Source organism: Chamaea fasciata, unplaced genomic scaffold (genome assembly GCF_029207755.1).
Source record: "Chamaea fasciata isolate MVZ Bird 193981 ecotype frontalis unplaced genomic scaffold, bChaFas1.0.hap1 SCAF_1, whole genome shotgun sequence".
Taxonomy (NCBI): Eukaryota; Metazoa; Chordata; class Aves; order Passeriformes; family Sylviidae; genus Chamaea; species Chamaea fasciata.
In genome coordinates this window covers 111,053,977-111,069,014 of record NW_027094086.1, presented here as the reverse complement: position 1 = coordinate 111,069,014, position 15,038 = coordinate 111,053,977, and the positions used below count along the sequence as shown (strand labels likewise).

General features: G+C 39.3%; 1 protein-coding gene across 2 annotated transcripts in view; it reads right to left on the bottom strand.

Moving 5' to 3' along the window:
* Nucleotides 1-104: 104 nt before the first annotated feature.
* SNRK (SNF related kinase) overlaps nucleotides 105-15,038 on the bottom strand; it is a 39,880-nt gene continuing 24,946 nt past the window's right edge. For both annotated transcript variants that reach the window (XM_066193814.1, XM_066193822.1), the window contains exons 4-7: nucleotides 12,627-12,768; nucleotides 9,622-9,834; nucleotides 8,418-8,552; nucleotides 105-3,920 (exon numbers count right to left, since the gene is read on the bottom strand). In XM_066193814.1, coding sequence (XP_066049911.1) covers nucleotides 2,702-3,920; nucleotides 8,418-8,552; nucleotides 9,622-9,834; nucleotides 12,627-12,768 — 1,709 coding nt within the window. In that variant the 3' untranslated portion in view covers nucleotides 105-2,701. The remainder of the gene's footprint in view (nucleotides 3,921-8,417; nucleotides 8,553-9,621; nucleotides 9,835-12,626; nucleotides 12,769-15,038) is intronic.

Sequence of the window (15,038 nt, the reverse complement as noted above, 5' to 3'; positions counted from 1 at the left end):
CACTCTCCCCAGGTGCTGCAGCGCAGGGCCTGGCCTGGAGCTGGTGCCGCCCTCAGGCACCGAACGCCAGGAGACATAAACCCCATCCACATGCAAGTCACTGGTTATGCATCAATCAGGATATCACTTTATTAACTGGATTTTCCACTTCTGTCGCACACCATGAATGTCTGTACAATGAAAAAGCCAAACATTGCCAGAAGCAATAAGATCAGTTGATATTTCTGTACCCTCTTAACACACATGGATTCTTTCTTGGTGAGAAATTTTTATACTTCTGTTCATTAATTCTGCTTATTTAGACTGCTACTCTTAGAATTCTGTGTCAAGATTGTCACATCTTAAATACAGATTAAGTTGCTAGAGGTACATTATTTTTTATATATTTTTATATACACACATACAGAAAAATACAAGACTAACTGTTTTTCCACAATATTTACTTTATACACTACTGTAACTATATGCAACTCTTAAAGACACGTTAAGGGGTACAAGAAACTGTTTACTTGCTCTAAATAGTTTGGTCCAATATTATCTTAATGTAGTGGTTATTCTCGCCCTTCCTTTTACGTGACGACATAACACGACGTACACCACATGCACAATCATTCACCTATCAACAGGGGGGGAGAGGACAGCACTCAGACTAACACATCTGTACACCCAGAGGTCCAACCAGCCACACACAACTATAAGGCTATAATACAACTATGCAGCATAAATGGTCAACACTGCTGTTCTAAAGTGAGCACCATATATACAGTCGTATATAAAAACATTGGAAACAAAATACACCTGGGGTTAGTTAAAAGGTGCCATTCCAAGGCTGTACATATCAGGAAAGAGTATTTACAATACTTGGAAAAAAGCTGCAACAAATAAAGTTTATTGCCAATGCCCTTTATAAACTTGTCTCCTACGTGGATGTTACGCTCACTGTCTGTGAACCACACATCTCGTTTCTGGCCCTTGGTAAGATCCCTGCTCAAAAATTTCAAGCAATTATGTTCTATGGCTTCACCCACACATCTATGCTTGTAGCTTTTAACTAAACTGCAACTAGAGATTAAAACTTAAAGAAGCGGAACACTTCTCCTTTGCCTTTTTCCGGAAGCAGAACCCCCGGCTCAGCTCGCCAGGAAGGACTCCCCGTGCACTTCAGACTCTCTGAAGTCTTGCAGGAATCACAAGAGCTGTGGTGAGCTGTGGCCATCCTGACCCAGCTGTTCTTTGGTGCTCTGCTCCCTCCACAGCAGACACAAAAGGCGCTGTATTGACCATTCTGAAAGTGTTACAAAATGCTCAACAGTGTCAAACTCCTCTGGGACACCCAGGGTCTGCCCAGGGTGTTGCTACATAGTACCCCCAGTTTCACTAGCATTGCTTAGAAGACCCAGTGCACAGCATGAAAAAATAAAACATTCTTGCCCTTCCCAAAACTAGGAATCTGCAATATATTTTATTCTAGATAATAAAACTCCACAAAGTTAATTCATCTGGTCAAAAGTATCCGTTTGTACAGAAATACTCTAAATCGAGACCTTGCCATGGCAATGACAAACCTGACAGGAGGGCTCAGAGCTGTGAAAGAAACACTTTCCTACAGGCTATTTTAAATGGACTTTATGAACAAGTGTATTACTGAGGGAAAATAAGTGGTGGACATGTGGGGAACAGCAGTAGTTTAAGTCCTAAAGAGAGTAATAAGAACAAAACTGTAAATGACAATAATTTCAATATGAATCCAATTACCTAAAGGTTTTCCATCCCTTATTGTCTTCTGGAATCTCAGGGAGAGGAGGAGAGAATAGCAAGAGAGGGATTACAAGGTAAAAACCTAAAATACTAAGTGTCATGATATACTACTAACAAAAGTAATTCATACAAATACTTTATTTTCCGTTAGCATGTAAAAACTCAGAAGTAGACTTAATAATTTACCTCTGTTATATTAAAAAAGATTGTCTGCTTGTAATATTAACATATTTCTATGGGAGAAAGCTGCCTTACAAATCTACTTGCCTTTTTTTTTTTTTCTTTTTAAAGAAAACTGCCTCTAGCAAAACAAGATCTTTTCGGTTTGATTTTTGAGCCACAACTTCATCCACATCATAGCTTAAGACAAACAGGTGTGGGTTTAAAATCATATTTCAAGATCACTAATTTTCAGTGCATCTTTGCTTTGTACAAGCCTTGGAACATCTGAAAGCTCCCTGAAGAGTTTTCAGCATCAAAACATTATTGCTTTGGTTCTGTTTCAGACACATAGAAGTATGCCACATATCACATATTTCAGTTTTCACAGAAGGTCAGAACAAGAATTAACATTTCATAAGCAAACAAAAGCTTCTCTCTCTAGTTTAAGTGCAGAACATGAAACTTCTAAGTGCTTCATTTACATTAGGATCCAGATCTTTATTTCAATCTAGATCTTCCATAGTAAAATTATAAATGTAAAAATTACACAATAAAATATTCTGTTGTGTTGAAAAAGAAAAACATACCTGCTAGCAGCATGCAAAGACCATGCATTGTCATACCATCAAGCAAACACAAAATTAAAGTATAATAAATAACTGCTCGAAGCCCACTTAAAAATCTTGAAGACAACAAAAGGGGGTCCGTGACAAGGTGTTCCCAGCTCTGACCAGAAGAATGACGCTGTCAAGCAGATCGAGCTGTTCAAGTCAGGTCATTGTCAAATGACGTGACAACAACTGGTTTGACTGGAGGTACACAGCAGCCCCTCCTTTGGGTTCCGCTGAATATTCACAGATATCTTTTCACAGAGAGGTAGTTGTAGCACATTGTTTTTCAAGTTCCTGTTCTTTAGCCGTTCCAATTCGTTTGTTGTGTCTGACATTTGGTCAGAAAAAAATTTCAGGCTGCCCAATGATGAAGGCTGGTTTGCACTTCCGCTGGAGCTTATACACATTTTCCACGTTGATTTCTCCTGTACTTTTACACTGGAAAAGGACAGATTGTTTTGAGGATCAATAATGTATTTCGTGCTGCCATGAATCTGTGAACCTAGGCAAAGGCTCATTAGCTTCAGGCTTTCAACCAGTTCCCCTGCACTTCTGGATGACAGCTGCATCGAGTTTCCAGATCCAGCACATCTCCGAGTGGAACCCGAGGTGGTGTTGGTGCTCCCACCGGAGCTACCGGAGGGACTCCCCCCACCTTTGTTGTTATCGCCTGGGCTCGTTTTGTCCACCCCTCCGTTTCCATTGCTTGGTTTGCTTTGTCCACCACCATCTCCCTGGCTGCCAGGTGGCCCTTCGCTGCTATCCCGTCTGTGCCAGGAGTAAGTAAACCCGCTGTCCTTGTCCAGACGCCTCCTGCTTTCCGAGTCATCATCACTAGTTTCGGAGCTGCTGCAGCTGGAGCCCCGTCCCTGGCTTTTCCTCCGGTGGTAGCGTTTGTGCACAGTGCTGGGCGAGGCAATGTTCATCTTTAACCTGCTGAGCTTTGGGGGCAAGTTCTCGTCCATGTCAAACTCATCATCTGACTCGCCCTCCTCAAAGATCTGGTTGAGGACTGGTGCGCTCTTTCGCGAAGTAAGACGATTTGTAACCGAAGGCTTACGACGCAGAACAACTTGAGTAGAAAGAGAAATAGGTTTTTTATCTTCCTCGTCCTCCTCTTCATCTTCTTCTACTCTGAACAAGCACTTCCGGCCACTTGTAGTGGGTTTTAAGCTCACCGATGGAAGGGCTGAAAGTGCTGGCCCAGCCAGTTCAGGGATCTCTTCCTTTTTTGCCGAATCCCCAAGGGCCTTGCTCCGGTGCCCGTTGAGAACATTCTCAGCCGTGCGAGCCGGTGAGGACTGAGGAACAGTGGTGTGGGAGAGAGGAGTTGCTGTAAGGTCATCCTCCAGATCCTGGGGGACATCAATTTTTGTTGGCCATGACTGCCTGCATAACGAAATTAAAGATAAACAGGAAGTTACATCATGGCAAGCATTTCAGAACTTACAAGAAGTGTAAGATCTGCACCAGAGAAGCACAACTACTGACACACAAATAGGGCTCCTGAGTGGCACGTCTGTAAACAACAGTACTGAGTGACTGAGCAGAGGAAGTGTTCTCAGAGAATGTGCATTTCTTTAGAAATGCTGCTATTTGAAAGGAACACCACCTATAATATAAGAACAGTTTAGAAATGATGTTGGTTACTGTCCAATCAAAATTTAACATTGCACTGCTCTCAGAAAACGAATTAGGCAATAAACACAGTTGAATTAATTGTGTCTCAAAAAATAATCTAAAATTGGTACAAAACCACCAGTACCCAGAGGAAGGTACAAGCCTATTCAAGCACAAGTAGGATGATACTGCAAACTACTTTTAATCTGAAGCTTCTAGGGTTTTTCCCCCAATATTCTTAATATAAAAATTAGGTTAGAACTAACATGAGTGAGACTGAAAAGGTGAGTCAGATGAAACAGTCTCTCTTTCTCACTAAGCTCTATTCTACAAAGTTCCCTTTAATTTCAAACATGTGCAAACTGAGATGATACATTTATTTGTCCTTAGCTGAGAATTTGGAATAATACAACTGCAGGAATCAAGAATTCAAGCTGCTTAAGAATATGACACTTGAATAAACTGTAAATCCAAGTTGAAAATGTATGACCCTGTAATAGCATTAGTTCAAGTCAAAATGAAAGTAACATCAATGTGCATCAGTTTTACAAGTAGGCAGCTGATGTCTTATCTCCAGTATCTTAAGCTACTCTCTAATGATTTGCATTTAACTTTAAATCTTAACATACATTGTAATTTTCCAATAATGGAGACAGAATAAATTAAGAACAAAGACTGTCAGTCTTTACTCTGTTTTAAGAGCCTAATCCAAAAACCAACATCTGCAGACCAACACGTTAACACTGAACAACTCTTCGACTTCTTCTCTCAGCGTAAGCCCCACATTTCTTGTCTTCCATTTTAAAAAGTCTGCCAATCTCTTAACTTCACAAACCAAAAATACTCTGGCTGCTTCATGAAAAGCTGTAGTAGGGACCTCTGTTCACATATGGACAGCATATTATGAGACATTCCCAACCATACTTTGTGTGTGCCAAAAGAAAGGGCTGCACGGTTTCATAGCCCAGTTTAGAAGCAAGAGGAGGAGGATAGCAGAGAACATTTCACCTCAAGTGTGACCCCAGGTATCTGCCTCGCAGGCTGCCTATGAAGACACAAGAATCACATCAGTTTCCTGCTCTCTAGCATGTCAGGAGGTCAAGCTGAAGGAAGAGGGAAGGCTCAGACACCTCTTTGGTGCAGTAGGACTGCACTTGCTGAAGACTGCATAGAAAAGGATCCTGAAAGTGTGAGGAGATACTGGTCTACACCAGGTTGTCTCCTGACAACTCTCCCCACTTGTACAAACTTTGAGGAGGAGGCTGTACTAAAGCCAGCAATAAGCTCGCCCAACCTTGCTGTAGACTTTGCTTTGAAGTACTTGCATCAGTTTTGCTCAACCAACAGTGCCAGAAACCTCTACCCTCTAACCCAGGACCCTCTAACAGTAGGGCCTGGCTGCCTGCACACCGCCTTGGCCTGTGTGGGGCACTCCCTGCATGGAGCCATGCAGGCTCCTGCCTGGCTCACTGCCCCTCTCCAGTGGGGAACTCTGCGTGGAGGGGGGGCAACACAATCAGCAGCTCCGAGCCAAGCTGTGCAGACAAGAAGGGAAGCCTGGGCTGTGGTCTTCCTTGGTTTGACACCGGCACCCTCCCTTAGGCCCCAGCTGTCTCCAGAAATGCTAGGAAACACTGACACAGTTTGTGGATGACTTATGCTCTGCTGTGTATTTTAAACACAAACAATTGCCCGTAATTAACAAACAGGACTTAAATATACTAGAAACATAACTACAAACGTGACAGAAAATGAAAATCTAAATCTTTCAGGAACCTGGGATGCTAAAAGAACAGACTGGTTTGTCAGCAAAAATAGGAAGAGTTCTGTAGTTGTCACAATAAAGAGCAAATATAGTATCTTACAGTACTGTAGTTGCCAGGCAATAAACCTCCTCACTACAGTATGTTTATCTCTCATAGCAGCCCATGTTTGCCTCCCTTCCCTTCTGCCTCTCCCTTTATTCCCATTGGGCCTGAGGGGAGAGGGGGACAGAAAAGAAGTTGCAGGCTGTAAATAAGTTAATTTTATTAATATATATTTTTTGAGGTCAGAAAATCAAAATAATGCACTACTGTGTTGTCTTTTCCATAAGGTCATTCTATAGAAACACTTCGAATTTAGAACCATTATGGAGGCAAAAAACAGTTACTGTTTTACCATGAGAGCAAGGGTTCCTGAGTTTTGCACACGTCCTTGTTACGAAAAGTCATACTCACAGGGCAGGCTACAGTTACTCAAACTTTACAAATTCATATAAAAATTTAGATTCATTGGACTTTTTTGTTCCAGTTTTTTTATATAACTAGAGATGCTCTTTACGGAAAGAGTGACACTGAGGATAAAAAAAACCCCAAACAATTCAAAAGCCAACTTTATAGTTCTAGAATTTCCTTATAGTTCTGAAGGTGAACTCCATGTTTTCCTCTATAAGTAATACTTAGTATTAGGCACATTTGATGGGATTTCTTTTTTCAAAGAAGCTGACATAAAAATGTGGGGATGACCCATCATGAGAGAACTGCTGAGTCAAAGTTACAGTACCGCCCTTGAAGAGAGGTGAGCTCTCTAACACCAAGCTCCAGACCGTTTACGTTCTGTAGGCAACCCTTAGATGAAACTCAACAGTAACTCTTCTGAGGTACCTGCAACCACCTGCGATAAAATTTCCTACATCAGTGACCACTGAGTGAATGATCATTAGGTGTACACAGTTCAGGGTGCAGTCCCATCTGGGGATGACCAAGGTACTGAAAACACACTAACATTCATGGAGCATCAACTCCTAATTCAGGGAGACAGAACAGTATTCAGAAGAAGTGCCTCTAAAATATCAAGCCTAAATCTAAGATGACAACCAATGGAGACTAACCTGTTTTCCCAATTGTGTGTCCTGAATTTATAACATGTCCATTTTTTTAATATTTAACTTGAGGTAGTAGTACCTTACTTTTATCAGTTAGGCTAAGGAAACTGTGACTATGCAACAGAAGGACATCCCAGCATTTATTCCTATTAAATGATTTCACATATGATGTCACACAGAAACTTCTGGAATGAACAAGTTATTTTGTCTTTTTCTCTAAATCATACAGATAAACAACACTGAAGGTGTTGCTGGAATTAGCAATGCTAAATATCAGCACAAACATTTAGTATTCTTTTTTCATTAATAAATTGTCTACTAATGATTGTTATTATTGCTAGTAACAGTTACCAATATTTTACTTAAATAGGCAACTTTTGAAAAGACTGGAGCTAACAGGATGAAAGTTAGTGGAAATGCCTCAGTACCTCCTTCATCTTCACTGGCACAATTGTCAAGATGGGCCAACAAATATTTTATCCAATACCAGCAGATCCCTAGTGACAGTTTAACACTTCACTCAGGAAAGAAAAACCACAAAGTTTAAGAAAAACAACTACTCAAAACATGAATCCTCTAATATCAATGTGAAGTGGAAACTATTTGCCTTTTGAGTTGGGTGTGTTGGTAGGTTGGTTTGGTTGTGGTTTTCTTTTCTTTTGGTTGGTTGGTTTTTTTTAAAGCATATTCTGCTGTACCTGAAGATGTGGATGCTTTGGTAACTGGTTGCAGAGCAAATGAACTGGCTGAACATACCAATACCAACTACATACCAAAAGCCCAATTACCCTCTTTTACTGTGTTACAAGCTGAAGCTTGGAAAATCTCAGGGATCCTCACTGTAAGGTTTTTTAAATTCATGTTTTTGTCAAACAAAAACAATACATTACAATATCTTTAACTGACTGATTGAAATGGTAAATTCAACAATTTTTCTTAGATAACAAGCACAGCAACTGACATGAAAAAGAACATAACCTACAGATCAAATTTAGAGTGATTTCTCATTTATAACTAATTCCATATCAGCAGCTTTATGGATTATGCAACTAATTTTTCTCCAGGGATATTACATAACACAATTTGTACAAGGAGCTGAAGGTCAATGAACAAGCCCTTTTCTAGGAGGTGTGAAAACTTGCCTCTTTAGGTACAGACTTCAAATTGCCTTGTCATTTCCTGAGAAAGGTAGGAATTGAAAATACTATGTGCAACTGATTTCTGAAGTTTCTGAAGTGTCTGCAGCCCTTTGAAGACATTTAAAATTTGCACTGAGTAAGTATTTTACTGTTTTTAAGAAAGCAGTACTTCAGAAATTTAATATTCTCATCAAGACAATTTAAAAAAACAAACAAAAAACCCCAAACCCCTCCCAGACATTTAGATTCCTAAATTCTCACCTGAACTGAGCTTTGATGTTGCTGGGGCTTGCAGATCTGGTCTGAATTTCCTTCTCTTGTTTTTCTCGCAGGATCCTTTCAGCGAGTAAGAAGTAAGTAGCAGTGATGTGATTGTATTTGTTAGTCTCCAGTGCCCTGAGGAAAGGACAAAACATGAAATAATCCATCCATCGGTGGTTTCTAAGAATTGGACATGCATCTCGCAGCTTGCTGTGCTTCCCATAGCAGGGGGAGTGCCTAAAAGCAGGACTGCCCATTTCTGATCTTTTGACGAGCATGCCTTAATTTTATTAAAAATAAAGAGCCAACAAGTCTAGCCATTTCAACTATAGCTGGAAGGAGACATCCTTAGAATATCATCCAACAAAAGTAAGAGATTATTTTTTATTTTACATTCTTTAAATGGTGACTGTTTTTTATTAATGTTCTGCACCAATGATAGGTTCTCCCAATGGCACATGCAACCACAAAGTACTAATATTTGGTTATGCAACAAATGGAAGAAAACTTGCATTGTTTTAGGGCTGTCACATTGAGTTTATAGTAAAAATAAGTTCATAAGCCAGTAAGCATCACTCAGACACTGTAACAGAAAGGCTGGCCCTGTTGTACAGCTAAAAGCTTAAGAAGTGAGACTTGCTTTTCCTTGTCCATGAGCAGTTTTTAACAGCTGAACACATAAAAAAATGAAAAAAATATTTAAGACTTCTTTCAATTTGAGGAGTATTTTAGATATTTGGCAGTTTTAATCTATTAGAAGAATCTATGTAGCTTTCTAGCAAGCTCCCTCAGTGACAGTAACTATTAGATTACACAGATAAAGGGAATAATATTTGAAATTAACAAAGATTCGGGTACACTGGAAATGTGCTAAAGGGAAAAATGCTAGAATTTGTCCCTTTCAAATATGCATGAGAGATGAAGAACAAGTGTGGGTTCCAAAGCATTTAAGTTTACTCAGGATGGCTACTGCAGGAATCAAAACACTGTTCCAACACATTTTCTCTAAGTTTTTCCTAAATTTGGGTATACTTAAGTACTTCTGATCCCACAGCATCCTATCACAGACCAATACTGTAATACTTTGTTTATTAACTCAACGGCCTGATACTTGAACACCAAAGTGCCCAGGTTCTCCTGATATTCTTGAATCAAAAACAAGAGATGCGCAAAACAAACTGCATCTGGAACGCTGGCAACTTACTCCACAATGGTATCTCGGTCTGCGATGTCCCCAAGAACCATGCGCTGGATTATACTGTTGTGCTCCTCCTCAGACAGATTTTTGTATGATACAAGAGGAATGTTATACTTGGTTGCAGGAGATGGATCAACTCCTTGGAGCCATGCATGGTTTTCAATCTCTTCCAAAGATGCCCTTCGCTTCGGGTCTCTCTGCAACATCCGTGTAATTAGACTGTGAATAAAAAATAAATCTAAACAAAAATGCACACATGTGTTTAAAAACGCAGCTGTTATAAGAGCAACATTAGGAAGACATTTTCTGGTGTCAAGTCACATAGATCTTCAGAAGTCTCACAGTAAACAATGTGATGGGAAACTTCAGTCTCAAAGACATTACAAATACTGCTAAACTGAAACTAGTAACACTATAAATATCATAAACATGGCCGTTTTCATTTACTGTATTTAGAGAATTCATCTGATTTTTCTTTTTTATTTGATTTTAGTAGGTTTTATAGGGCAACTACAGGTCACAGGTGGCCTATGAACTAGTCAGTAAAGTAACAGAAATGTAATTTCTTTATTATTATTGCTGCTGTCAACAAGTATATGGAATAATAAGATAAAGAGAAATATTTTATTCTTAAGTAACTATCAGACATGAGTCTTCAGTATCCTTCAAAAAACTGATTTGTTCTACCCACATAGAAAAAACCTAAACAGACCAATACACTAGCTGGGATGATGTAGTGACAAATTTACTAATGAGTTGCTACTGAGATTTTACAAATGCTGGAAAGAAAAGTGCACGAATTCCCCAAGTAAAGAGGGAAGGAAGACTTCATTAGCACAGCACATCCCTGTTCACTTACTATACATGGAAAATTCTTGGTGAAGGTATTTTTGGCTTTGTTCAACAAATATGGATATATGGTTTTGTTGCCAAGGTTACAAAGAAACTGTATTGCTCCAACATATTCTCCAGTTCTCATATAGTGCTTTTTCTTCCACTAACTATACTATACCATGCAACTTCTGACTGCAACGCCACACCCAAAGCACAAAGGTAATCACAATTTTTTTAATGGGTTCTTCTGTTTGGGGTTTTTTGTTTGGGTTGTTTTTGGTTTTGTTTGTTTGTTTGTTTTTTGTGAGAGATGATGTACTGATTTAAAAGTGGAAGTTAATCCAACCTTCTTAAAAAATTCTACAGTAAAAAAAAAGTCACATTTATTTTTATTAGCGATGGTCTCTGCCCTTACCAAGAGGAAAGGCAGGGCGAGACATGGGAGCCTTGAGTTTCTTTGCCTATGTTAGTATTATGACAGAAAGAGAACAAACTCCATATTTAATTTGACTTTTTTTAAAACTACAACTGTAGTAAAACAACACAAATGCAGCACATGTGCCTCCTGCTTGAAGCCTGTTTATGGATCTTAAACCACAAATGCTTTCACTCCAAGCAGGAAGTTTAAGCATTCCCAGAGCCTGTTTTTAAGAAAACCTAACCTACAGAGGACCTGAGTAACTGGCTGTACATTGTTCATGCTTCATATAGAGAAAGCAGATCTGGACATGTACGCAAATCAATGTTAGCAAGTATATTAAGCAAAAGGCTGCAAAAGATAAGTTTCCTGGCCTCAGCACAGCATGCAGCATCTCAAGAGATTGATTTGATACAATTCACTGATAAGAGCTCCCTCTTAAACCTCATCCTGTATTGTACTTTAAACCTCTTCCTGTATGTGAAGCTCTTCAAGCTCAGAGCAGCTTTTCCATACTACTAGAGAGTGCTAAACACTAATGACAAGACAAGAACACCAGCTATGGCACTGAATTACAGTGCCAAATAAAGTTGGAAAAGACTACTGAGAGCACCAGGTCCAACCACTAAAATAGCACCACCATGCTCACCAGTAAACCATCTAAGTGCCACATCTACACTGGTTTTGAATCATCACCTGCAGGCACAGAGATTCTATCGCTTCCCTGGGTAGCCTGTTCTAAGGCTTGACAAGAAATTTTTCTGATACCCAATCTTAAACTTGAGGTCATTTCCTCATCCTATTGCTTTTTACCTAGGAGAAGAGACCAACCCCATCTGGCTAGGACCTCTTTTCAGGTGGTTGTAGAGAGCAGTAAGGTGTCCCCTGAGCCTCCTCCAGGCTAAACAACCCCTACTCCCTCAGCTGCTCCCCAGCTTCACTGCCCTCACCAGTCCTGAACATGGGATGACTGCCCTGGTCCTGCTGGCCACACTGCTGCTGATGCAGGCCAGGATGCTGTTCACCATGTTATGCATTAGACTACTGGACTGCACAGATGACAGGTAAAGAAAGGAATGGTCATCATGACCACAGCTGTAACAAACTTCATACTTTGGAAAATAACAGAATTCTAGATGTTGCTCTAGTTTTTTTGATTGAACCGAACACATTTTTCAAGCATTTACAAAGGCACCTGGTTCTCTGTATTGAAAATTAGAAGATACTTTACTGGAGATTCAAGAACCCAGACAAACATTTTAAAATAGTCTAAGTGATGCAACTGGGATATATATTTAAAGGCCCAAAGGTCATTAACCAATAGGGAAACATGGAAAATACTGGAATATATCAATAAAAAGGCTCCAGTGAACGCTGCAGAAAAACACGTCAAAAGGAATCGTGACTCATAAGTGGATATGGTATTCCCAGACCAAATATTTTTCTCCCTTCATAGCCTAGGATGTTAATTTGGAGTTGGAATTTCAGTAGGAGATGAGCAAAACTTGCGGTGTGACAGGTTTTGGTAACTTTTTGTTTGGACAGAAATTGTTAAGTACCTTCCTAACCCTACTGACAGAATAAGCTCAAATTACCACCTGAGTAACTTCTTCAATTCTTTAAAAAATGCATGGCAACTGAGAGACATAAAGAGGATCAAGGAATATTCTATACATTGATATTATGGTATGGAGAACTCCCAAAAGTTATGAAAATCCACTTCAGTGAATGCTTCCAAGTTCTTTAGTACTCTACTTACTCTTTACATTCTTTGGACACATGAGGTGGCACTGTGTATTTGCAGTCCATTATCATAGTCAGAGTTTCACTGTCATTTGCTTCTTGGAATGGTGGTTGTCCACAGACCAACATGAAGAGGATGACCCCCAAACTCCATATATCTGTAAATACAAAGTACATATTTAAAAAAATCAAACTGTTGAGGATACTGACATAATTACCATCTAACCCATAAAATATTCTTAAAATGCATGTTGGGGTGATTATTGCAGTATTCATTATGAACACTACTTATGGAAATTGCAATTCCATTGAAGTACAAAATATAGTAGTTCCATTGCTTGACAGCTTTTGCAGTTTTTGAAGGGGAAAAAAAACCAGAATTCATTACTTCAAGGATGCATAACAGTTTGAAATGCATTAACACTTTTGACAGCAGTGTTAAACAAAGCTGAAAATAACCTGGTCACTTAGAAGGCAAGAATTCATTACCCTTCTGATAACAGGTAGGTACACGTTATTCAGGAGCTTTGAATTCAAAGCACATTCCTTTCTGAAGGACTCACATAAACTGTTCTCTGTATTGTTTACATGTTACTTAGAATCACAGAATCACTGGGTTGGAAGAGACCTTCAAGATCATCGAGTCCAACCCATGCCCTAACACTTCAACTAAACCATGGCACTGAGTGCCACATTCAGTCTTTTTTTAAACACATCCAGGAATGGTGACTCCATCACCTCCCTGGGTAGACCACTCCAGTACTTTATCACTCTTTCCGTAAAAAACTTTTTCCTAACATCCAACTTAAATTTCCCCTGGCACAGCTTAAGACTGTGTCCTCTTGTTCTGTCAGTTGCTTCCTGGAAAAAGAGGCCAACCCCCACCTACTCCATAATGTAAGAAATTACAAAGAAAGTCACATATTGAAATAAGACTGATTTTGCTGTTTTTCCTTCAGTGGTGTTGTGTTGCTTTAAAATTTGGCATGTCCAATAGTAACTAAATTAGTTTATGTAAAACCAGCTTCTTATACCAATGATACTATGAAGTGTGGAGTAGTGGGCTTGGGTGCTGTTGTTTTTTTTTAAAAAAAAATCCAAACATAACAATTAACAGTGGTTTCTATTACACTCTGGGAGTCTTCTTGTTTCCTTCTAATTCCTGCTTGTGTAAAATAAACATTTAACAACTCTCTTGTTCCCCAGTGGAATGGCATACCAAAAGATGAAAGAGAAGCACTTTGGGGCATGAAGCCCTGAAGTTGGTTTCTGCTTAGTGTAATACTTAATATTTAGTTCAAACCTTTATTAAGAGCCTGCCTAAAAGAAAATATTTTATGAGTGTCACTGCATTCAATAAAGGAAGCATAAATATTAAGAAATGCATCATACTGCAGAAAAATAAATAACTCACTCCAATATATGCCTAATAAAATCTCCATGATCTTAAACTTCAGCTACAACTCCATGCTCTGGGAATTTCAGCAGCAATTTTGGGTCTTAAACTCTTAACATGTTACAGATCTGTACCCAGTAAAACCAAACAGCTGAGAAATGATCAGGCAGGCATGTCCCGAGGAAAGAGAGCAGCCAGCAGTGATCTGGGACACAGCACACCAGCTTTTTCCTGGAAGGACTTGCAAGAGGGATCCACATAAGCTACCTACACTCAACTGCATCTTGCTTTCTGTGGCCCATTCAAAATACTCAGTGTGCATTTCATGCTGAAGGATGGCTACAATTTTATTTAATGAAGTAAATCACACAGGCTCATCCCTAAAACAATTACTCATTTTTCTAGCTATGACCTATTCTTCTTATGGTTTAGCTGATAGAAGAATAGAAACCCTATATGGTAATTTTCTTTAGAGCTCTAATTTGTAGGAAATGTATTGCTATTAAATAGACAATTATTGGATTTCTGCTACGCTCGCCAGGGCCTCAATCCTGTAGGTACTCAGCATTTTGGTGATGGTACACAGTATCATGTATACCTGCAAATTCAGCATGACCACCACCATGTTTACAGATTCAATAAGTGCTTTAATACTTTGATAACTTTATGCCAGAAAGGAATGCAGGACTTCAAAAACCCTCACAAGACAGGGAGGCAGGTTCACCTAAAAGGTCCACCTTTAATTTTGTTAAATTACTTCTTGTCTTTCTGCCTACTTGTTTAGTTGCAAAGCAGCCAAAAAGTTTTGGTGTATTATCTATCTCCCATCACACAACAGACTACATGAAGTTTTTGCAAGCACAAAAGACACGTGAATTTTTGCATTTCTATGCTTTTTGCTTTTAATATCCTTCCTAGATTTTTAACTTTGCCTAAGATCTATGTTGTGATTTGATCTATCCTAGTATCCTGTTCAATACTTCCCCACAGCAGAATAGAATGCTACATGCGTCCTTTTAGCATGAAGTATTT